At 33.6% G+C, this 26959-nt stretch overlaps 1 protein-coding gene across 1 annotated transcript; it reads left to right on the top strand.

Annotated features, from left to right (window-relative positions):
* Positions 1–822: 822 nt before the first annotated feature.
* Positions 823–20562, top strand: LOC306652515 (ankyrin repeat, SAM and basic leucine zipper domain-containing protein 1-like; the record flags this gene model as incomplete). Its single annotated transcript, XM_079125368.1, has 8 exons — positions 823–870; positions 1655–1779; positions 2596–2671; positions 3782–3838; positions 4870–4979; positions 15754–15859; positions 16660–16773; positions 20392–20562. The coding sequence occupies 8 exons, from the start codon at positions 823–825 to the stop codon at positions 20560–20562; spliced, it is 807 nt and encodes a 268-aa protein (XP_078981494.1).
* Positions 20563–26959: the final 6397 nt, after the last annotated feature.

Below are 26959 nucleotides of genomic sequence, written 5' to 3'. Positions count from 1 at the left end.
AAGATTCCAATGGTAAGAACATCTTTCTGATCACCATAAGTACTTTGGCAAGGGTACAAGTACAAATGTGAAGATGCAGAATGCTAGAGAACTCAGATAGGTGTATGCAGAGGAGCAAGCAAGGAACCTGAGATGTTCAACATCAAAGCTGAAGTAATAAGATGGCAGTACATATGAGTGACCTGTCAGATTGGTTTGATCCATGTTATGTTAAGCACGCAACCTATCCCTCATTTGTCTTAAGGTCTAAAAGTCCAAAGTTTTGATGAGAATCCAGGGGTAGATATAGTTTATTTCTCATCAGAAAGATTTTCTGAACACACTTGATCAGATATATGCTTTCAAAATCAAAGCTAATATATGTAGGGTTGTTTGTATCATACCCATGTGGGATAGTGGCACATCTTCTTTGACTGAATACTCTGGTTTCAGTCACTTCATGTATCTTTTTCCACCCTTCTGTACAGATGCACGTTCCACATCTGAAAAGAAAAATCAAATTAAAACACATGATAAGTAGTGAACAATTCAAATAAGCCAATCATAAGCAAAATGTGTTCTGAAAGCCTCACATATAGGACAGATTGCAGAGAAGGATTTTGTGTCAAATTCTTTGGCATATACACAGTCAAAATCAGTCTAATTTTTTAAGGAATAAAGAAATGAATTTCATCACGAATCGTGGTTCAAAATGAATCTACCGCAGCACACCTAAACATGATTTAAAATATTTTCACAAAGGTTTGGCTGTGCAGAAAACTAGATATCTAGAGATCAGAATTTAGCAGCCCAAGAGACTGCACATTTGCCATACCCAGGGATATGGATTCTTTCCAGTGCAGCAGTAGATTAGTACTAGCTGTAGTGGTGGTAGTAGTAGTAGTAGTAGTAGTAGTAGTAGTAGTAGTAGTAGTAGAAGAAGAAGTAGTAGAAGTAATAGTTCATGTAGTAGTAATAGCCAAAGAAGCTCACAATGTAATGAAATAATCGCTGCCTTTCAAACAACAAAAACTTCAAAATACTAGGCCTCTCATCTGATTCACTGATATGCATGCCACACCTATTAGTGTGGGCCTGTTAGCTATGGAGGAGAAATTCCTTTCTGCTGGTTCATCTGATTCTTCCAGTCCATACTAGTTTCATCATCTGTGCACCATCATCATCTCACCTTTGGTTTTAAGGCAGCTACCCTGACAGAAGCTGAATTGATTTCTTTCAGTTTCCTCACTTATCCCCTCCTAAATTACATAGCTACATATTGCATTGAGGTATATAGTTGAGATTTGTATACATTTAAACAAGTTTATTGCTTCCTTCTCTCTTAGCAATGTATTTCAATTACTACCTTAAACTTGATATTTCTGAGTCATTTATCAAAATGGCATTTTAGTTTTGTATTATATATTACTAAAAATGCTACTCTAATTTTACTCTTTTGAATTAGTTATACTCTTCTGCTTGTTTTATGTCAAGGAAGAATTTACTTGAGTTTATAAAAGTCATTCTCAGGGTGACAGGTCATGAAAATTCTGTCCCTTATACCTTGCTAAAATTTTATTTTCCAGTTGAAAAATAATCATGTTATTTCTTTTTAAGTGCACTTAAAAGTATATAAAATATTAACTATATTTGGCTAATTTCTGAACCTTTTCAGATCTTCGACTTTCTTTCTTTGACTTTAAATCCATTGGAAGAAAAGGTTCAAGAGCTAACTAAAGAAGAGACTATTTGTAAACAATTGACAGCAGATTCTGATAAAGGAAAAGATCCAATATTTGGGTAACATATTTTAGTTCAAAAGAATTCCTGTAAATAAGTTAAAAATGCATGCTTTTACTACTTATTCTAAATATAATGATGTATTTAAGATATATGATATTTTATATTTGATAAGCATTTTTAAATATCACTTAGAAATGTCTGAGTTTTAGGTGTATTGTTCTCCATAATTTTAGAGAGTTTTGTTTATGTGTACCAATATTAATCATAACAACTTTGATTTTAAATGTAAACTTAGTAAAATATAAGTAAAATGTATTTTAAGGGATTCAGCATATGTGGTTAGTATTGAAACTATATTATCCCTTGCTTTCTGAGTATTTTAAGCACATTACTAATTGTTTAAGCTAAAACTAAAAATATTTTTCCTGAGCACTATTGTTCATTATACAATTAGAAACCATTTTCTACCCCATATAAAGTTGTTCAATAATTCTTACTTATCAAAATTAAAGAGATTTTTACATGCAGATATTGAATATTTTCATTCTTAGGAAAGATGAGCAACACTTTGCCATCACCCATTTCCTCTGATATCATTGCTTAGGAAAGCCTGCTTTGAGTTGAGGAGAATCGCTCAGTGGTTTGCTTTGCTTAGTATTTACAAAGCCCTGGATTCAGTTCCAGCCCAGGTGGATGAGAAAAGAATTAACACTTGCTCAATCCTTGATACAGCATCAAATCTGGAGTGTACATTTACAAATATATTCTATATTCATTCCTACTTTTCTAATTTTTTCTTTGAAATATGTGTATATTTATTATTTGTACATTGATAGTCTGTTCTGAAATTGACATTGCTATAAATATGTATAGTTCATACACAGCATTTGGGGATCTGGAAATATTTTTACATGGTCTTGGACTGGAACATATGACAGACTTACTAAAGGTGAGATTTATATATGTTTATTTGTTTGTTAATATAACATTCAATTGTAATTCATAAGGATGCGTATGAATGAATGCTGTACATTTTCTGCATAATTTGTAATATATCCCATCTGAAACTTGAAATAAATATCCCCAAATTTTATTATTATATTTACATAAAATATAAGCTAGTTGAATTTAACAACTTTTTCCAACAGTCCAGTGCCTCTGTCAACAAAGCCATTTGTTTTTGCAGTTGCTGATCATCTTGCATAGAAGACTAGAAGCATGATTTTAAACCAAACATGACATAAGATTCTTCCTCTGATTTTTGACCACAATATGTTACTCAAATGTTTATTCCCCTTAAAGACAATAATAGCTAATGTAAAGTTGTCTTGAATATTAAATTAGACCCATACACCAAGCATTACCTAGGTACTTTAAGCATACGTTGTGGATTTGAGTAGATGAGAACTATGAGGATACTGTAGCAATAAATTAGTACTTAAAACAGATCCCCCTTAAGAGAATGGAAATTTTGTTCAGGTGTTTTATTTTGGGGGGGCACCAGGGATTGAACTCAGCGACACTCAACCACAGAGTCACATCCCCAACCCTATTTTGTATTTTATTTAGAGACAGGGTCTCACTGAGTTGCTTAGCACCTCGCTTTTGCTGAGGTTGTTTTTGAACTCTTCCTGCCTCAGTCTCCTGAGCCACTGGAATTAGAGGCATATGCTACCATACCTGACTAGAGTTGGGATTTATTGTACAATTTTGAAACTATTTCAAAATTTTGAAACTATTTTTCTATTTGGAGTAATCTTTAGCATAAATATAATTTCTATTCAACTTTATAGAAATGTTTTCATGTGATGTAAGCAAAATTGTAATTTGAAAATAATCATGTTATTTGAATCTGGAAAACTAGCTATATTTATACTTTTTGAGGTGAATATATATTATCTACACAGTAGTGTAGTTCTCTATCTACATCTCTTTCCTCTCTGGAAAGTTGTAAGTTGTTTAAGAGAGCAGCAGTTAGCTATCTTATGTACACTTAACTACTTCCCTTCATACTATTTATATTGAAAGGTAATAGGGTTTTTTTTTACATTTTTTACAGGAAAGGGTTATAGCTTTAAGACACCTTTTGATCATGAAAAAAGATGAATTTGCAAAGTTAGTATCATTTTCAAAAACTCTAGCTATACTAATTTTTTTTTTAAATTGGACCTCCCTTTATTTTCTATTTCAGTAATCCTAGGGTTACAAACTGATTGATATTTTATTAGGTTCTTGATTAAATATGATTAATGAAAAACTCAAAAATCTGATTATAGTCTTAAGTTACTTTAAAAGCATTTAAAGACATAAAGTTGTAGTTTTGTTCCTTTAGGTGGTCATGATATCACAGTTAAAACCAGTCCTTCATTTCCAAATGTGAAATAGATTTGCAAAACAGACTTCTTAGAAATAAGAGGTATTTTTTAAATGTATGTGGATATATGTATGTGTCTTACAAATACTACCACTATTATCATTTTCTCAAAACTATCAAGATATTATTTTGTTCACATACGAATATACAACCAATGGAATCCAAATCATATAGAACCACAAGAATGGGATCCTAATTAGGGTAAGTTATGCTCCATGTATGTACAATATGTCAAAATAGTCTACTATCATGTATATCTAAAAAGAACAAATAAAAAGTCATAATTTTGACATCTAATATTATTAATAATTAAAAAATAGTGTGAGAAATATTAGAGATATTTTAATAAATAGGCTGTGTAAAAAAGCAATGAAGTTTGTTACCTAAACGCATTAGAAACTTGAAATTATTGTAATCACTAATTTTGATTAAAACCTGAAATTATTATTAGAATCACTAATATTGATTATTACAAAAATCAAAATAAGCATACTCTATCAACTTGTACTCTGTTGTTTTGACTATTATGTATTAAACTCTAATAATTGGGTTTGAGATTCTATCACAACTATTATATATTGCAAAAATATTTTAATAGTGTAAATAGCTATATCATCACACTTATAAGCAAACCATATATTTTAGTATATTATTTTCTAATATGTCTGTTTTTCAAGATGCAGATTTTAGCAGAAAACCTCTTTAATGATTTTGAAGATTAAATCATTCCAGTATAATTATCTTAACTACAGCTTAAAATTATTTTTACTTAGTTTGGGATTACCAATAAAGATCAGCAGAAAATTCTGGCTGCTGTTAAAGAACCGGAAGTAGAAGAGATAAATTTTGTAGAGTTACCTGAAGTGGCAAAGTTGGAAATCAGGTAAAGTTAACTTATCAATTTATATTAATATTATGTAGAATCAACTGTCCTTTTTTAGTTTAATTTTGATAATGTCTATGTCATTTGATTTTATAACATTTTCTCAAGGAAAGAGATTTTGAAATATTCTCTGTTCAGAAATAGGACCTTTATAAAGTCAATTTTTATAGTTATACTAAGAAGCAGAGCAGCACACCATCTTAACTCATGTTGAAACATTAATGCTTTATTTTTTATTGCATCTTGTTAAATCAGACTATATAAGAGATACCATGCTTTTCCTAGTATAGTTCTTACACTCTTTAAATTCTTTTAGATGTGAAACAGAAAAAAATTAGAATAGTTATATTTTCTCTTGTTAATAAGAAAGCATTTCTCACATGCACTTAGCTATATTTTCAACCTTTATTATGTGAGATATTTTATTTTGAAGATATAAATTTCATTTCCAGTAATATAAAGTTGTTAAGCACTGATTACTAATAATCCAAATCTATTTCATTTTATTAATAAATTATAGAGAAGTGAATGTGTTTTACCTTTGTATTTTTAAATAATTGTAGATTCTCATGATATTTCAGAGATAAAAAGGGAGGTCCCATGCATCCTTCATGCAGTTTGACCCAGTGTTCATATCTTACATAGCTGTAGTATAATATCCAAACCTAACAATCTGCAGAGCTTATTTGTATTTTACTGGTTATGCATGCATTCATTTGTGTGTGTATATTTAAGTATGTAATTATATCATGTATAGTTTCATCTAACCACTCTCAACACTTTTAATATTCCTGTACTACTGGCTTCCTCATCCAACCCCATTATAGCCATACTCATCCCTTTCCCCATTTTAACACCTAGCAAACAATAATTTATTCTTCATCTTTATGATATTATTTCATGAATGTTATATAAATAGAATCATGCAGTAAATGTCTTCTAGAAATTGACTTTTTGTGATTATTGTTAAGTTCAGTCAATGTTTTTGCATGTATCAGTACAATACTTTATTCCTTTTTGTGGATGAGTAGTATTTCATGGTATGTTTTTACCATATTTTAACCATTTACCCATTGAGGGACATTTAAGTAGATTTTAGAATCTGATTATTCCAAATTAAGCTGCTGTGAATAAGATTATTTTCTAAAGTAAGTTTTCATTTCTCTTGGCAAAATGATCAGAAGAGCATTTTAAAGATTGCATGGGCCTTGTAAGAACAAGGCCCTAGGTTCAATCCCCAGCAACCCCCACCCCCCCCCAAAAAAAAAAAAGGTTGCTTGGGAGCTACCCTTTAGTTGTTTTGTTTTTATTACCAAGTCTCCTTTTTTCCAAAATGTCAGTATTGTTTTATGTTCACCCAACTATATATTAGTAATCCAGTTTCTCTGCATACTCATCAGCATTTGGTGAAACACTAATTATTTTTAGCCACTTCTACAGGTGTGTAGTGATGGATCATTTTGATTTTATTTGCATTTACTTAAAGGATAAAGGTGTTGAATAGCTTTTCATGTCTTATTTTCCATCTGTGTATCCTTTCTGGTGAAATGTCTGTCTCTTCCCCATTTAATTTTCTATGTATTGTTTTTTAACATTGATATTGGGAAGTTGTCTATATTCTAGTATTTTGTTGGATTTGTGCTAATTTTTTTTTTAGTCTGTAATTTTTATTTTCATTTTAATGGGGTCTTGCATAGAATAAAATTTAAATCTTCAGGGCTAGCATTTCACTCTTATAGATCATACTTCTAGTGTCAAGTTTAAGAAAATTAGATTCTTAAATGTTTTTCTAAGTCCATGGTACATTTTCAGTTCATTTTTGTGACTGTATGGTGGAGGTTGAAGTTCATTTGGGGGCTCTGGATGTCCAATTGTTCAAGCACTGGTTGTTAAAAAGGTTATTCCTTCTTCAGAATTGTTTTTCATTATTTGTTAAATTTTAATTGGACATATTTGTGTAGAATCTTCTGGGTTCTCTATTCCAGGTTCTTCAAGTGTCTCCCTCTGTAAGAATATGTAGACTATCTACCCTCATCCGAAATGCTTGGGATCAGAAATATTACAGTTTTTTTTAAGTGTTTTTGGATTTGGGAATATTTGCATAGATGCTACCTATTGAGCATCCCTAATCCAAAAATCCAAAGTGCTCAGAAATTTGATTCAGATTTCAGATTTTCCAGTTAGCAATGTTCAATTTTTATCGTACTGTCATGATTATTCTAACTGTATATGGTCAGACTTAACATTAGGAAAAAATATTCCTATCATTTTATTCTTTCCCACAATTGTCTTGGCTATCATACAACCTTTTTCTTTTCATATATATTTTAAATTAAGCTATTCTGTGTCTACAAAAAAACTTTTCTGAGATTTTTATAGTAATGACACTAATCCTATGCAAAGTTGACATCTTAACTATATTAAGTCTAGTAAATCCATGAACATAGATATGGCTACTATTTCAAGGTTTTCTTTTAATCATCATTTTGTAATTTTTTACTGCATAAATCTAACAATATGTACAGAATTTAAGCTTTCATTGTCTTTAGAGCATTCTTGGTGGTATTGGCTTTTTTATTTGTTTCCACATGCAGTTTATTTCTATCCTCTGACTGTGAATATTTCAGCTTTGCCAAACTCACTTACTAAATCTAGGAGGTTTGTTTTCTAGGTTCTTTGAGATTTTCTATAGAAATGTGGTGTGCAGAGAAATCTGAAAATTTCTTCCTTTCCAATCTTTGTGCCTTTTCTTTTTCTTCTTTATTACAGTGGACAGAAATTTTAGTATTTTGTTGAATAAAAGAGGTGAATAATGGGCATTCTTGTCTTCTTCTCATTCTTAAGGGAAAATCACTCCATTTTTTTTTTACAACTAACCATGATTTTAACTATATACGGATTTTTGTAGATAGTATTTTGAGACAGAATATTCAGCTCTGTTCATATTGTTCTAAAATTTTTCATCATGACTGTTGAATTTTATCAATGCTTTTCTCTGTCAGTTGACATAGTTACACAGATTCTTCTGTGGTCTGTTGGCAGCTTGACGCAAATCCTCCCAAACTTAACAGGATCATATTTAGTAAGGATAAATGAAAATTTCAAAATTAATTGTACTACTACGGGATGGGTTATATATAATTAAATGCACCTGAAGAATCACCAAAGTTTTAGTGGATTGCTAATTTTATCTTCATAGTGTCACAGCCTAGCCATGAAAAGCTAGCACTGTTAGACCAAATTAATAGAAATATGATGTCAAGAATAAATAAGGTAATAGTTTCATTGTACATAATACTTAACATCTGGAGGGTATTTGCTTATAGAAGGATTTAACATAGAATAGAAAATTTATCACGTATGTATGTATATATATATCATGTGATCCTACAATACATATAATCAGAAAAATGAGAAATTACACTTAATTTATGTATGACTTATCAAAATACATAAATGCATTCTACTGTTATGTATAACTAAGTAGAAATTTTGTTTTAAAAAGAAAACTCATAAGACTTCTTTTGCTTTAGATTATGATTGTATATTTAGTAATTTTTATAAAAACATTTTTGTATGTAGACATTTCCTATAGTAAAAACCTTGATTTTGGAATTCTGAATAACCCATAAAAATTGTTTTTCTTCTACCAAGTAATCGTGAGCTTCTCCTACTTAACCATACTACCTGATAATTAAATTATGAAATTTTCTTTTGTATCGTATTTTTTCTTCACTATTTGGAGTTTTCTTACCAACTATGTTTTCCCTCATCTTCTGCTTCTCATTGTACATGGTAACAGTGTTTTTTCTTATGTATGCTTCTCCTAACTCATTTTTTCCTGTTTGTTCTTTTAATAATTAGAAAATTCTCATCCACTTCTCCCTTTTGGTTTCATTTGGGTCAAAAAGCAACCATTATTATCCTGGTGACCCAGAGGCTAATGCAGGAGGAACACAAATTTGAGGCTAACCTCCTAAACTTGGTGAGGACCTAAGCAAGTTAGGGAGACCCTGTCTCAAAATAGAAAGGACTTGGGATGTAGCTCAGTATTAGAGTTACCCTGGGTTCAAACTTCAGTACCAAAAAAAAAAAAAAAAACAAAAAACTATTATTACATCCACCAAATTTAGTAATAATGTCTTTGCAGAGGACAAATACAGATTTTTTCCTCTAGAGCCCTTAAAAGTGCCTAGCAGTAGCTAGGCATGATTTTACATGTCTGCGAATCCCAGCTACTGGGATACTGACACAGGAGGATCACAGGTTTGGTGCCAGTGTAAGTAACTTTGTGAGACCATGACCGTCACTAAAATTAAAAAACAAAGCTGGGGATATATTATATAACTCCACTGTAGAGTGCTTGCCTAGCTTGTAGAAAGCCCCCCAGTTCAATCCCCAGAACCCCCTGTCCCTACCTCAAACCTACATAAAGTCCTATGAGTTCCCTATAAAGAATCTCATTTTTCTGCCTCCTCAGAGTCCTCTAATCTTACCTTCAATACCAGGGTATTATTGTTTCTAATATTCACAGTCACCTCAAGAAAAAAAAAAAAAAAAAAAAAAAAACAACTTGGGAATCAATCTATCAAGAGGTGAAAGACCTCTGAAATAAAAACTACAGAACACTAAAGAAAGAAATTGAAGAAGACCTTAGAAGATGGAAAGATCTCCCATGCTCCTGGATAGTCAGAATTAATATTGTGAAAATGGCCATAGTACCAAAAATGTTATACAAATATAATGCAATTTCTATTAAAATTCCCATGACAATCTTCATAGAATTAGAAAAAGCAATCATGATATTCATTTGAAAAAATGAGACCCAGAATAGCCAAAACAATCCTTAACAAGAAAGCGCAGCAGGAGGCATCACAATACCAGACCTCAAACTACACTACAGAGCTGTAGTAATAAAATAAGCATGGTATTGACACCAAAACAGAAATGTAAATGGTATCCAATAGAACAGACAAAAAGCCAGATAAATACAGATATCTCATACTAGAAAAAGGTGCAAAAAACATTCACTGGAGAAAAGATAGCCTATTTAAAAATGGTGCTAGAAAACTGGAAAGTCACATGCAACAAAATGAAATTATCTCACACCATGCCTGAAACTCAAACTCAAAGTGTATCACAGACTTAGGCTGTAAAGCAGAGAACCTGTACCTACTAGAAGAAAACGTTGGACCCAAATCTTCACCATGACAGCCTGGATCTGACTTCGTTAATAAGCCTCCAAAGTACAAGAAGCTAAATCAAGAATCAATTAATGGGATGGACTCAAACTAAAAGATTGTTCTCAGCAAAAGAAACAATAAATGTGAAGAGAGAGCCTACAGATTGGGAGAAAATCTACTACATGCACCTCAGATAAAGCATTAATCTCTAGCATATACAAAGAATTTTTAAAAAATCTTAACACCAAAAAACCAAATAACCCAATCAATAAATGGGCTAAGGAACTGAAGAGACACTTCACAGAAGAAGATATAACAGTCGATCAACAGACATACGAAAAAATGTTGAAAATCTCTATCAGTTAGATAAATGAAAATCAAAAGTGCTCCGAGATTTCATTTCACTTAAGTCAGAATGGCACTTATCAAGAGTAAGGGCCAAGGATGTGAGGAAAAAGTTACATTCATACAGTGCAGATGAGAATGCAAAATTGTGCAACTACTATGGAAAGTAGTATGGAGATTACTCAGAAACTTGGAATGGGACCATCATTTGACTCAGTTATCCCACTTCTTAGTTTATACTCAAAGGGCTGAAAAATCAACATACTACAGTGACACAGTCACATCAATAATTATAGCAGCTCAATTCACCATAGCTAAAGTATGGAACCAACCTAGATGCCCTTCAACAGATGCATGAATAAAGAAAATGTGGTGTGTGTGTGTGTGTGTATACACACACACATACATAAATACACATACACACATACATACAATGGAATATTACTTGATTTTAAAGAAAAATGAAATTTTGGCATTTGCTGATAAATGGATGGCGTTAGAGAATATCATGCTAACAAAGTAAGCCAAACCCAAAAAATTGAATGTCAAAAGTTTTCTCTGATATGCGGATGCTAATTCACAATATGGGGGGTGATAGGGAAGAATTGAGTTTCTGTATATTATGTAGAAGGTATTGAAGGAATGTGGAGGGGAAGGGGAAGGGGTATGGAGGTAGGAAGGATAGTAGAGTGAAACAGACATTATTCACGTACATATATGACTACATGGCTGATGTGATCTTACAATATGTATAATCAGAAAGATAAGAAATTACCCTATTTATGTATGAGAATATCATTTGAGAAGACTTTAAAAGCAATAAACTTTGAATATATTTGTTCATTTTGTTTACATTTTTTCATTATTGTTTCTGTGAAGGAGTATGCCAGGCTCTATAAACTCACTTGAAATTAAATTTTTTGATATTATTTGTATACTGTAAGGGTTGCCAGTATGAAGTTTCTTTGTGGGATTTAATAGACTTAAGAATGTGTAGAATTCTGAATGAATTACTTATTAAAACTGCTGAATTAAAAAAATAAAACTAGCAGACATATATTCCAGGAATTTGACCTTATTATTAAATCAAAGACTTGTTTTCCATGCTGTTATGAAAACGTACTTCCCATTTGTTCAAAGTCATTTTTAAATGAAAAAAATTGTCATTAAGTCGAACAGCAGGAAAAATTGAATTGATTGAATATAATCTCTTGGTAATGTTAACTTCAACAATTTAGCTATTCATTTATTTTAAGATGCTTTTCTTGTATGTGTAAAAACTTTTACAATTTCTGTTCCAAGAATGTATATGCTTACTTCATTTACTGTTTTCCTACTTTGGTAGATTTGTAGAATAAAAAGGTCAGTTTTTAAAAGTTGCCGTTCCACAGCAACTTTGAGATATTTTGAACAGAAACAATGAATTTTCATTCATGTCTGAAATTTTTATCAATTTCTGCTCAGATATTTTTTCTTAGCTCTGAGCTACATGAAATCTACTTGAATGTGTCAAGTTTCTCACAATTGTGGTTATGGAGAAACTATTCCTTCTCAAAAAAGAAAAATCTACATAGATAGATAATGTTACTTGTAATGTATTATTCACCTCTATTGTTTATAAATATTCTAAGGAGTGAAGGGTGGGGAGGTAGTACAGGGGTAGGAAGGATAATAAAATGAATCAGACATTATGACGCTATTTGTATAAATGATTACACATCCAGTGTAATTCTACATCATATACAACCAGAAGAATGAAAAGTTATACTCCATTTATGTATGATATGTGAAAATGCATTCTACTCTCATGTATACTAATTAGAAGAAATAAAATATTCAAACTAAATATGTAACATCCCAAAAAATTGTTGAAATAGATTACATCAGTATAGTTTTTTTTCACCAAGATTATTTTGAACCTTGGTGTCATAGAAACAGAATAAGCATAAAAAGTACAATGTAAAATAACATGTGAAGTATAATGTCATTTGTGTACATTCCTAACACAAATACTTGAATAAAATGTGTACTATAAGAAAATATTACAGTAGAATATTTTCCAGTTATTTTCAGTTATTAATACCAGTTATTATCTTTGAGTGGTAAAAATGTTGATGCTTGAATTATTTACAGATATTCTACAATGAGTACATAGTACCTAAATATAATGTTTTTATTATAGATTTTAAATTTTATCTTAATACTTGACTTCAAATTTTAAATATGGAGTATTAGTCTGCTTACATCATGTTATAACAAATAATTTTTAAATCTCTCTCAGTTCAACAGTGAAGTTTATTTCTTGGTTATTATTGATTAGCTGTGTAGCTCTCCACATTGTTAGATGAGAACAGGCTAAAGGAACAGTCCCAGTATGTGATAAGCTCTTTCTATGGCAAAGGAAAAAAAGAAGTGCACTAGTCACACAGCAGAACCAGTAGGCCAGTTGGTGCTTTTTAAATGTGTGTTCAACAGTCACACAGTGACTTCCAATCATATTTTATTTGACGAAGCAAGTCGTGGCGAGGCCTCATGTTACCGGGCCTAAGGTAAAATCTGACAAGGATGGGCCTGGTTATAGTTAGCTTAGTTAAAACACACACACACACAAACACACAAACACAGCTAATTTGATTAAATAAACCATACCTGTGTCATATTTGCTTATTTTGAATAAATAGGTGCAAAATTATTAGGGCTGTCATACAAAGTTTTGTAGGTTATATAATGTGTGGTTCTGATGGGGAGGCACCATTCACATTATATAATAAAAATGGTACTCTGAAGAATTACATAACTGATATCATTTGATATTTCCAATGGCAGTTCTGAATGGATCATAATTTCCTTGAGTTCATGAAAAATATTTCACATTAATGAATTATTTGTTGAGTAGTTATTATTTTTAATTGGTAATAACCAAAATTTCCATATTTAAGGAGCACAAATATCTAAATTGTAAGTATATATAAATATCACATGGAAACAAAAATACAAGCAATTAGTGTTACTTGCTTGGGTAGCAATAATGTCTTATATTCTTTAAGTTCTGTCCTTTCTATAGTAAAGATCAGAAAGAAAATAGAATAAAAATTACTTGTATTTTGAAAATGCTTTTATAAATACTTTCTTTTCCCAAGTAGTATAATTTTTTTTAATTTTCAATTTGCTTATCAAAAGCAACTGTAAGGTGTTTTTCATTGTCAGTGACATATATATACATATTATGGTCATAAAGTTTATATTTTATAAACAATATTTCCAACCTAATTTTTTCAGGCTAACAGATAAGACTTTTCTTAAATGAAAATGTTATATACTTTCTTGTAAGGGGTCTTAAAGAAAAGTTTCCTATTAATTTTACTTAAGGCTTACTTTGCTTGATAACCTATTCTAGAAATGGTGTAAAAGAAACATTATATGCACTATAATGAAATAATTCTACATCTAAGAATTTGGATTTAAAAGTATCATTTGGTTCTGTAGTAATAGATTTTGTGTAAATTTTTATTTTAGTAGATACTATTAAAGCCTTTTCCACAAAGATTAGCTCATGAACTTGTCAACTCTCAATGTTAATGATCTACTTAATTCTTGTCATTTTGCTAGAATATAGCATTTTGTATTCCCATATTTATTATCATTTCAACTTTTGTTTCTTTTTCTCTGAATTAGTTGTTCACATCCTTTGCTAACTCATTGAATTGTGTCTCTTGGTACTTTTCACTGTATATTAGATTGTGTTACTGAAACTAATCTAGTCAATAGCATCTTCTCTTAGTCAAAATCAGTAGTTACCTTATTTAATGTGCTTGACCTTTTCCTCTTGAAATCATCCCCTGTACTGTAATTCATAGCCACTTTTAACTCCTTATTTTCTTCTACTTCTGAAGTTACATTTTCTTTATTGTCTTTTCTTTTCAGCCTTGATCAATTCCCCTCTCTTCACAGCAATGCCCTTTTTCTCTAATGATCTTCTTTGTGATCATAGTTTTGATTTCTAATGTTGACCAAATCACAGACATTTCTAATTACTCTTGTGATTTGTTATTATGTTCACAAGAAAGGCTGAATTCCAGTTAATGGTTAGTGAAAATAAAAATGTAATTTTTTTCCCACGGAAGTCACTGAACCTCTGAATTGTGTGTATACTCAGGAGTCTGTAGACCTCAGAATAAATACCCTTGTAAGACCTGCATTATCTACTGCTTACTAGTGGTTACCACCTGCCTCTCATCCTAATTGCAGTCATTACCATAATTAAGTCTGCTTGAATGCCAGCTGTTTGGAAGACAAACGCTTTATAATCCCTCCTGCAGTCCTTCTGAAAGTCCTGTTGTCACCATTCTAGAGATATGGAAACATTTGGCTCAAGATTAGGCTTGTGCGGGATTATAAAGCTAGTAAGTGTGGAAGTTGATTCCAAACTCAGCTTGAGTCTTGATGCAAGTGTCTGTGCTCTTAATTATTATGCCATGGTGTTTTCTCTCCATCCCTTATTCTCACCACCCATGCTCAAATTGAGTTCTCTGCTTGGCACCAACTTTGATGGAAAGCAAACAACTGAGAATCATTCTAGATTCTTCCTATTATTTTGCATGCAATCTATCATGAGATTTTTCAATTTATTATCCTAGAAGTTTCTTACACTACCACTCAACCTCCTCCTTCCAGTGAGACTGTCAGATCCTAAGTTTAAGCTTTCCTTCATCATCTCTTTGATGTATCTTTCTATTAGTCTCCCAATGATTCTATCTACTTTTGTTTTTGTGTTCTTCTAAGTCACATCACTCTCCCAATAAACTTTCTTCTACAAAAGCCTGACATTATACTTTTTTGTTTAAAATCCTTTAATAACTCACTTATAAACTAGTATTAACATTAGCAGTTGTTGGTGAGGATTGGAAGAAATAACATATGTAAAAATAACTAGTGGTGTCTTCATATAGGAGATACTCAAATATTGGTTGTTTTATCTTCCTTTTTGTGTGTCCCTTCAGGTAACAATGTTATAGTTGTGTGTCCACATTCGCCTTGAAATATGAGATCCTTAAGATTAAAACTTATTTTTCACCTCTTTTTAATTGGTATAGTTCAGGGCCTAATTTAGTTCCTAATACATTTTACCTAATCTATAAACATTTTTAAAGGATCTATTAATTTTATAACTAGATTTTGTATCTAGCCCCGTAGAAGGGAATAAATTGCTCTTAAGTGATTTCTGTGTATTTATTTCCTTTCTTTAGTTGTGATGAGTTCCTCAACTTCCTTATGAAATTAAGCACACAGTGTGTCCATTTAATAACAGCTGTAAAGAATATCATTACTGAATTACCTGTAAATCCTCATAAGGTATTCTACCAAAATTATTAAGGGATAAAGTCTGAATGCTGAAGAACACTCCAAATAAGTTCATGATAATTCAGTTAAGAGTACTGATTTGGTAAAATATCAGTTTTTCAATATAATATCAAATTAAGTAAATTAATTTAATATTATTCCTTTGCATACTAGTAAGTTGAAAAATACTGTGTTCTCACCCACAAGCAAAGGAAAATGAATAAGACCAAAAATTAAGCCAATCCCTGTAATGAACTTCCCATTTGTTCTTAAAGGAAATGTAATTGTTGAAAATATAAAGTAACAGGAGACCCAAATGAAAGTTGAAACAAAACAGTGTGTTGAGTGTTACTAAAAACTATTATCAATATAAAGTTGTTTTAGTAAGGAAGTTTTAGTGAGAAAAAAAAGTGACCTGCGAAAACAAACTTATGTTTTAGCTATTCACAGTTGTTTTAGCTGTTGATTGTAATAAAAAAATTAATTAATTTGTTTTCCTGTGATCTTATGTAATATTAATATGGGAATCATTTATTCAAATATTATATTAATTTCCATATTATATGTACATATATTTAGGAAATACATTTAGCAAGCTGATTCAACTATTTATACAAAATTACTGAATTATTTATATAAAATTACTATGTATATAAAATTACTGACTTATTTTGGTGTCAGGATTTTTCCTGAAAAAAAAAAAACCTCAATTATATAATTTAGAGTTTAGAAATTTTGTGTAAGCATTATGTATATAAAGTTGAAAAATTTCTTTCCATTAATTAAAATGTGACTTTTGAAAATATTAACAGACAGTCCTGGAATGGGCTTCTTCCCAGAATTTTACTTCAGTTTGTGAAGAACTTGTTAGTAATGTTGAAGATCTGAGGGAAGAAGTTTGCAAACTAAAAGACTTAATTCAGCAGGTATATGTTTAATATTAAAAGGGGAGGAGGGTAATTATGCAAAATTTTTACAACAAAAGATGCTAGACAGTGGAACAGCTCTGACGAGAGCAGCGAGTGGAACATGGAGACAAGCGGAAAAGGACAGTTTCCAATGGAAGAAATTCACACAGCAAACAAGCTTTGCTGGTCATTAAAGAAATGCATACTACAGAAGCATGCTGCTTTCATGTTTTTGGTCAGCAAGGGAAAAGGTGTTACCCCAGTGATATTCTTTCTAGTTGAGTTCACCAGGCTAATATTCTCAGTGAAACTGGTGGCAAACCTTTCAAAAACATTGCAGCAAGATGTGCCAAGGACTATAAAGACATTTCTGTCTTCAGTAGTAGTTTATTCCAAAATTGTCTAAACCATAAGTGTTGTGTACTAGGACAATAATTCGATAAATTATGGTATACTTGTTTGTTATAATGTGCACACCCAGGGACCAGGTAGGTAGCTTTGGGCTGTAGAGCCCATGCGCATACATAAGGCTCTTGGTTCAATTCTCTGCACCAGAAACAGAAAATGATGTTCAGCCAGTTGAAAAATTAATGAAGGTCAAATTATAGAAATTTCTATACATTATTTATATGTAACTATGTAGTTGCAGAAGGCCAAAATGAAATATAGCTCTGTTAATACAATTGTGGATGAAATATTCCTTCTATTGGCCAGACTCTATAATAATTTGTAATTTGACTTGTGTTTTTTAAAGAGTGTGGTGCTTTTTGGTTCTGCTTTTGTATTCATATAGGTGTGTATATTTGCTTTTATGAACAGGTGATTTAAAGAAAATTGGCTATACCAAGATCTAAACTGCTGAAATAGGACTTTGTTGAAGGAGAAGAGAGTAGAGGAAAACATTTAGAGGCATCTAAGGAACTCACTTCTGAGTTCTGAGTTTTTCATGTGTATTTAATTAAAAAAATTATTTCTATAAAGATTTTGTGATGTATATTTTGTGAAAATTAGGTTATATATTAAATTTTACAGCTTCATCCTGTAATTCAATGTGTTCACTAATATTTTATCAAAAAAGGTATTTTCCTCAAAATAAACTTTATACATGTCCCAGGTAATTTGTCATTCTGACTATAACATAATATTTAATCAGAATGAGTCCTTAAAGTGAGAATAAAAGAAGTTGTGAAGCAAAGTCTACAAAGTAATAGTGGGGAAAATATATAGTAAATGGGAAAATGAGCAATAAATTTTATAATTCTCTGAGAAAGTAACTCCTTAACAGTGAAAGAGGTATCTTAGAAGTTGTGCTCTGACTTTATTCATTCACCTAACATAGGACTGCCTGCTGTATGTCAGGCCTCTCTTCTGCCTAAGCTAGATAGAGCCTGAACTGGCTGAGGACAAAAAATTATAGCTCCATTCATTTTCACTACCTCTAACTTATCTAGAAGAATTTATTTTAACTTAATGTAATACTTTTCGGGGGGATTCAAGGAAAATCTGGAAGGATTTGTGTACAGAAATTTCCTACAAAGCATCAGCTTTTAAAAATATTTTCTCAGTTGTAGATGGACAGAATACCATTATTTTGTTGTTCTATTTTTATGTGGTGCTGAGGATCAAACCCAGGGCCTCATGTGTGCCAAGTGAGCCTCCTGCCACTGAACCACAACCCCTGTCAAAAGTATCAGCTTTTAATGTAGGGAATTCCCTAAGACATACTTTCCTCAAGGTTGGTTATTAATTTGGTTTCTCCAGTTCAAAGTTAACAAAGATGGAGTGGATAAGTGGGGAGTGCATATGGAGTCCTTGATATAAAATCGGAGAGAGAGAACCAGAGTTTTCTGAAATGAAGGAAATTAAGAAGCATTGCTTTAGAGACTTGTTGACTTTAAAACATAGATAATGCAATCAGGTACCATAACTTTTATTTTGATAATGTGTACTGTACTTGTAAAGAGAATTTTTTTTTCTTTTTTTGGTACTGGAGATTGAACTCAGCGGTCCTGGAGCACTGAGCCACATCCCCGGCCCTATTTTGTATTTTATTTAGAGACAGAGCCTCACTGAATTGCTTAGAGCCTCACCATTGCTGAGGCTGGCTTTGAACACTCAATCCTCCTGCGTCAGTCTCCTAGCTGCTGGAATTACAGTCATGCACTACTGTGCCTGGCAAGAGAATTTTCATCATTCTGTAGGTGCATAGAAGGCCTTCTTTTTCAGTGTCTTTGTGTATCTAGAATTTACAGATTTCTGTATAAGGACTAGACTTGAGAACACATTTATTAGTTTATAATAATATCAGATACAGTTCTTTGGGCAGGAAAAAATTTTTGAGCAAGCTATTGAATTTTTTTCTTTTGATTAATTTTCAAGTAATAATTATCATAATGGGAATTAACTTAGGAATCAATATGACTTCTTGGTTTTGAACATATTGTTATGCTTGTCAAAATTTTAATGTTTCAAAGTTTACCATAATAACTGAAAGAGTTTTAAAAAAGAAACATGAGTTATCACAGATAAGTCTGTGGAGGTAACAAAGAGAGTGGTGGGGGAGGTCAAGGCTAGACTTTAACACCACTCAACCTCTTTAAACCAGCACAGTGACAGCTCCCGTCAGAAAGGGTCATCCTATGTAATTGGTTAAAAAAAGGAATGACTGCCTCAGAATTCAGTAAATGGAGCAAAAGTGTCAAAAGGAATCTTGCTGAGTGAAGCCATTTGGAAGTTACACCAAGATGACAGTCTTAATGATATTGGCATTGCACTCTGTCTGTTTGCTATAAGTTTAAAATTAATTTTGCAGGCCTTGTAATTTAAATATTTACACTGTCGACATTAGAAGTTATTACTTCTGCCTATTTGAAAATATTTATATCACTACTCCCACACAGGATGTTTCTAATAAATAGTGCTCTATAAATCCACCTGATTCTTTTTGTCTCCAGGATCTTTTGGTTTCTGCTTATTCTCTTCTTGTTGACCCACCCAGCAGCATTTCTCCTTTCCTTTCTTTCTCCTATTTCTGCCCTCCTTCCTCTCTGCCTCCCTCCCTGTCTCCCTATCTCCCTTTTTCCACACTGAATGAGGCTTCTTTTGCACATTATTTGTAAAAGGACCACTTCAGTTTTTGTTGACATGTGTTTCTGCAATTATATTTAAATAAAGTATTTCATTTCCAGCACAAACATCTTTTCTTCCAATTTTTGTTCACTTTCATCTATTGTAGATTTGTTACAAGAATGGTTCACTCTTTTTTAAGACATTAGTTGATATTTAATATGAAAGGAAGTAAGTATCAATTGTTATTCCTTACAGGTAAAATATGAACTTTAAGTTATAATTAAAGAAACTTTATCTCAAGACTTAAAAGCACCTTTTTAAAATTTGATAATCTATGAAAGCATTTATTTTTAATGTAAAACTAATGTACAGTTATGGAATGATGGTGAAGAGCTCTCTTTCAAGATGTGTTCACTTTAAATCTTCATTAGAATCTTGAGTTGCCTCCCTCTATATCAAGTGAATTAATATGGACCCATTTCTCAGATGTTAAAAAGATGTCATTTTATTTTATTTATTTATTTTTTTGTATATTAACTCTATCCTTTTTTCCATTCTAAATATTAGCTGCAAAATGAATGGGAAAATGATCCAACTCGTATACCATTAATGGAAGAAGTATCCACATGGAAGAGTAGAATTTTGAAGAGGACAGCTATTACAATATGTGGATTTGGGCTGATTCTTTTCATTTGCAAGCAAAAATTTCAGAGAAAAAACCCTAATATTTGTTTTTAAATTATGTATGTACATCTTATTCAAATCATCCTCATATTGCTTTTAATAACCATCTGTGGTACAATATCATTTCATTCTTTGCCTATAATCCATAGGAAAATTATGATAATATAAAGCAGAGACTTTTTCTTTAGAAAGTGATTTTTCAATTTGAGTTGTAAATATAGTTTATTATATTTTGTTAATTTTGATCAAACAGTAAATTATACCTAATCATTTAGTTTGAACATTCAACTAAATCACATTCAAAATAAAAGTTTCATCTAATATTTTATTTTAAAGTCTGTTCATCATAGATAATCTTAAGAGACTTTGTAAAGAATTCATAAGTCAATAACTTTAGTTCTTATTTACCCCTTCTATTACTACAAAATAAGGACTTTTGCTGCATTTTTTGAGTTATATTTTTAGGAAATTATTGATTTTGAAAACATTTCATAAAATGCAAAGGATGAAGGTAGAATGTAAAAGTTTATAATTGTGGATTAAGTACATAGGAAAAATATTCCAGATGCAAAATACAAAAGCAGAAAATCAGAATAGTGTGAAAAGCATAGAGTACATTAGAATTTTCCATGTAAAGTATTTCTGAAATATAACCTAACATAGGTATAACGTTCTGAGGGATTTTATGAAAGTGGAATTTGACAAAAATTTTCACACATGTAAAACAAGATTTATTTTATCATAATCAAAATATTGATATTCAGATTTTTAAAATGAAGTGAATAAAAGGAACAGTCCCAATTTAGCAGGCAAAGTGGTATTTAACTCTTCCATATTTAAAGCTGATGCAGTTATTTAAAATTGCTTGAGAAGTAAATATGCAAAGGGAAAGAATTCTTGAAAAAATCTGTGATGATTTTAAACTCGTATTTCTGTAAATTTGTTGAAAAATGTGGAAATTGTACTCTTCAAAAGTAAACTGATCATACTGCAAAAACTATTGGGTTTTTCTTGAAAAGGGGCTAGACAGATCAATATCTGAATGTCTGTGATAAGCCCTTCATAAACTTTTTATTTATGTCATAGGATAGTGCCATGAGAAATATATTCTACTTTTACAGAAATTGAATCTTACAGACACTGTTGAAGTAAATTGTTGAAATTCACATCACTAAAAATACCAAAACTGGGAGTTTGTTCAATTTCTACTGTTTAAATTCAGATCCCATGCTCTTTCCAGCATTCATTCATTCATTAAAGTACTAAGCACTTACCATGTGCCCCCATTTTAGGAAACCAATGATCCCTACCCTTAATGCAAAACTTACATTTTAATAGAAATAAACTACAAAGCATAAGATACCATAAATACTTTTTATAAAAATTATACGAGGTGAAACAGGAAAGTGTAGGATGAAGATAGTATTTTAGAGAGCAGTGATGAAAGACCTCACAAACTTCAGGTCTTCTGTGAAAAACAAAATATTACAAAACAAGGGCTGGTGTTGTAGCTTAGTGGTGGAGTGCTTGCCTGACTGTGGCACTGGGTTTGATTCTCAGCCCCACGTGTAAGCAAGTAAATAAAATGAAATAAAGGTCTACTGACAAATAAAAATATTACAGAGCAAACCATGCAGACATCTGGATAAACCCATTCAAGAAAAAAAAAAACAGGCAAAAATATCACTACAGTGCTGAAATGCTCCAGAAACTGCAAGGAACTCTGAAGGTCTGCAATCAGTGTGACTAAAGCAAATACTAACACAGAAACAAGAGGAGCCTGTATTATTTGAACCTCTTAGTTTTAAATTAACTGAACTTAAAAACCTTTGGCACATTTTGGATAGAGAAGATATCTGATGTATATTTTAAAAGCACCTCTTCTACTTTTAAAACAGACTGGGGATACAGTATGGAAGCTGTGGGACTCTCTAGGAGGCTGCTACAGTGAGTTAGCAATGCAAACAGTGGAACCAGCTGTGCCCAATATAGGCTTTTAAAGAACCGATAGGATTTACTTACAAGCAAAAACCAATAACCTAAGATAATTTTTTGGTTTAAATACCCAGAAGGATAAAATTGCCACTTACTGAGATAAGGAAGTCTCTGAAACAAAGAGCAAGTAGAAGGGTGAAGGAAGTGATCTGAATAAATAGAATATATTAGAAATTCAGGAGAGAGAGCAGAATATAAAAATTAGAAATTTATAACTTTGAAAATATGCCTGAATTAGATAACAAGGGAGTGATGTAGACCAAGAACTGAGCTCAAAGGCACTGACATTTATAGGACAGGGAAACAGGAAGAACTGGGGAAGACAGAAGAGTGGCTAAATGATGTTGTTAGACAGAGGCCAACAACTTCAAACTTATGGGTCTAATTCAGCCCAACAGGTGGTTGGCAGCATTAACAACAGAGAAAAGTAAATTAAAACCCAAGGAGATAAGGTAGTATGGATATAGAATACAACTCACATATTGATAGTTAAACTGTAAATTGGTGAAAACCACCTTGGAAAACATGGTATCTACTAAGTTTTACACATTTTCCTGATGACCCAGCAGTACTACTCTTAAATATATGCCCTAGAAAAATGAGATGCACACACCCACAAAAAAACATCAACAAGTGTTCATAGTAAGCTTATCAGTAGCCCAAAATTTCTAATCACCAAAATATTCTTCAGCAGTAGAATGGATAAATAACAACATATACACAATGGAATACTGCATAGAGCTTAAACAGCAAACTGTCTACATATAAAAATGGGTGAATCTTATAATTTTTAAAAGCCAATCAAAATTTTGTACTATATGAATACTCCATCTATATAGGGTCAAAATAGGTCCATCTTATTCATGGAGTAGACGTCAAAATAGAGATGTCTTTAAGGTAGATATTAACTAGGATAGGAAGCAAGAATGCTGGAAATATCCTGCATCTCAGTTTTGCTAGGAGTTACTTTGATATTTGCATATAAATTCAGAAATACATACAATATCTAAAATTCTAAGACAAAGGGGTTATTAAAAACTGCATGTGTTAACAAAATGGGTTTTGGAGGTCTGTAGAGTAGAAAAAGGGGAATAGAAAGGAGGAAGGGAAAGGGGGTCACTAGAGACTTAAAGTGGAGTAAATGAAATTCCTGCATGTATGATCATCTCAAAATGATCCCAACTATTAGGTGCATCTATAATGCACCAATAAAAGCAAAAAATAAAGTAGGATATGAAAAAATAAAACTTAAAATACTGCACAACAACCTAAATTTGAAAACAAGTTTGAAATGTAGGTCTTATTTTTCTTTTATATCATAGTATTACAGATGCAATATTGGGGTTCATTTCTACACAATCATACAAGTATAGAATATAATTTGCTCCAGGTTACTTCCCCTTTCCCACCCATCCCCTTTCCTTTCCTTGACCTTTACTTACTTTCCCCTATTATAATGTTTTAATTATATGTAAATTTGAAATTTACTTTGGTATAGTCATATATGTGTATGGGATAGTTTGATTATTCTCTAAACTATAGATATTACTGAAAAGAAAATACTAAACATGTTTTTAGGAGGATTGTAAAACAATTTAGATCTCATCTCCCTGTCATGTGATGCCTGAGGTTACGAGACATACTCAGCATCCTCAGTGGCAGCGATGACTCAGCTCCAGGGTCCTGGCATCTGCAATGGAGCTCTGGGCTCATCCACCTGGACTGGAACTGAGCAGAGTTATTTGAAAACATGATCCTGCCCTCCAGAGCTCACCTCCAGTTGGGAAGATAAAACACACATATAAAAACCATTGCCCATATTTCCATTGTGGCTTGTGGGGGCTGCACAGGTCTGAAGGTAGCATTGCCCACTGTACTGGTCAGGCTAGGTGAGCAGGATTGTAGGGTGAAAGGGAAGGTGAAAGAGAGAAGGTAGGAGACATGATGCTACTTAGGGCAATTCCTGTGCCTAGGGGGAATATCTAAGCTCTCAGTGCTGGGGTGGATGTGTCCAAAGGAACCCTGAGCTGGAGGATCAGGGTTTGTGTCCTCTGGAACACTAGTAAGACCCAGAGTGACTGTGGAGGACATGAGGAATGTCCATGCAGGACCAGCTTAGGCCATGTGGGTTGACATCCTTTGTCACAACTTCCTTCCCTGAGGCCTGCCAGCACTACCCATGGGGCACAAAGTGTGCAGAACCTTCTGCTGACTCCAGGGCCCATAGAGACAATTTTCACCAGGTGAGTGGGTTTTGACTGGCTCTGCAGACACTTTGGACAGGTCCACAGCACCACCCCATGAGTTATCAGCATGTCCCCAGTGATGGCAGCTCCCTGGAAGGATTCGGCCTGGGCTCTTACCTCAGTTTAGGAACTTGTGTCACTGCAGTGTCCCTACTCTGGAAGAAAGCTCTGTAGTGAGTTGGGCTTGGGCACAGGCTCCTTGAATCAGCTGGTGGACAGAGTGGGAAAGGCTGGGTGGTGGTCTTCTTTCCAGCAGCCTCACCCACAAATCACTACTAGAATAGGAATGGTACAGCAGGTGCTGAATCATGTACAAAAGGATAGGCACTCAAATGCAAGAGCCCCCAGGCTGTGGAAGGCTCTGGAAACTGCCAAGGTGTCAGCAATCAGATTGGTGTCTGAGGACTGTGAAATGCAGCTGAGAAATATCTCAGCTGCGTGTCTAGCAGTGGGCCCAGGACTGAGCAGGCAGCTGAGCTGTTCACCTCCACTACAGCTTGTGACCCAAGTTGAATACTTCTGAGCATGCACCATGGCCCTAGGCCCATGTTCCAGGCCCAGGACTGCCCATATGATACTTCCCCTGATCACCTCTGATAGGGTGAACTGGCATGGTGAGGCTGGAGGCACAACCACCCCAGGCAGTGTGCAGTCAGGGCTGCCCCTGCCCATCAGGCCTCTGGGGTGAGTCCACCCAGAGACCAGAAGTGTTTTAAACAAGACTTTCCCCAGATGATGGTGGATCCCAAGAAAGCTGGATGAGGCCCACATACATCCTCTCTTTCCATTCAGACTTGGCCTTCCTGCTTGGTCTCTGCAGGCTCCACAGTCACAGTGTACCCAACACAGAGGTACCTAACTTGACTTGAATATAGATTTTCATGCCCTTCTTGTTTCTTCTGATCAGTGATGCCTGTTTCCTTCATTTTCCTCTCTTTAGGCAGAAGAAAGAGATACTAGCCATGTGGATGAAGCTGGTTCTGGAGATGAATTTGTGCCCATGTGCATACTTTTCTCCATCCTGCTAGCCATGGAGAGAGCAGATAGGAATTCCCAGAATAGCCATAACCCCAGGAGCCCAGGGAGCCCTCACTTTGCCCCTCCTAAGCTGCTCACCTGCAGCCCTTCATTCACACAAAGACCTTGTCAGAGGAAGTGAGAGCGAGGCTCCTGCTGTTGACCACAGCTCAAGCCAGGACATAAAGTAGGTACACTCTTTGCTTGTCCCACATCTGGACAACATCTAGGTTCTGTTTGCTTTCTCAGGTATCAGATGGATCCTGGATTTGGGGTTAAGTCATTGGGTAAATCACTGAAGCTCAATCTTATTTCTTATCTGTGAAATGGGGGAACTGCCTCCCCCAGTTTGTGGAAGGAAAGACCCCAGAACAGGAACTGGTCACTGCAGTTGTTCACTGCAGTCAGTTCTGACCCCTGCATGGACTAAGAGGAAGGGATCCGAGGCCCAGGTCTGCAGTGCCTAGCTCTGTAGGCCAAGGCCCAGTGAGAGGGCAGCAGGAACAAAACAGAAGCAAGAGCACCAGAAGCTAACAGTGGCTGGCTAACAGGGACTCAGTCCTAGTGTTTGGAACTCAAGCTGCAGGGCTTGTGTAGCCACACCCCTCCACAGTGTCCACCTAGCCTGCACAGGATCAGTGGGGAGTGGTACCAGTGATCAACTCCACTTCAGATGCCTCTTGATGTACATTATAAAATCATAAGCCTAGGTAGGAAAACCTATGACTAGACCATTTGTACCATTTTTGATCTCAGACATGTGATTACCATACATAAAGTTGGAAAAACATAGATTTGGGAACATGAAGAACAATGTGAGGCTGTGCCTCAGTTTCCCCATGTGAAACTGGAGTGGCCATGAATTTCCTCCATGAACATGCTGTGTGTCGGCACTTGTGGTTTGTTGTTGTGTCTGATCACTGAGTTCTTGCTTCTGTTTCAGCAAAGCCAGCAGCCCCAGATTCATGTGGCAGTGTCCTTAGCCAGTCATCTTCCCAGTCACCCAGGCCCATGTAAGCATCTGTTTTGAAGGTTGGGGAGAAAGAGAGATGAATGAACAGTTTTTGACCTGAGGGTCAGGAGGGCTGGACATGAACCACTGTTGCTGTTGACTCATAGGTCTCCTGAGGCTGGGTACCTTGGTTCATGAAGGGGGACAGTTGTATTCCAGTCAGATCTTACTTTGGGGATGG

Source organism: Sciurus vulgaris (assembly GCF_902686455.1).
Source record: "Sciurus vulgaris genome assembly, contig: HiC_scaffold_261_arrow_ctg1, whole genome shotgun sequence".
Lineage (NCBI taxonomy): Eukaryota > Metazoa > Chordata > Mammalia > Rodentia > Sciuridae > Sciurus > Sciurus vulgaris.
The sequence above is the reverse complement of the archived record's forward strand: the minus strand, read 5'-3'. Positions and strand labels throughout refer to the sequence as shown.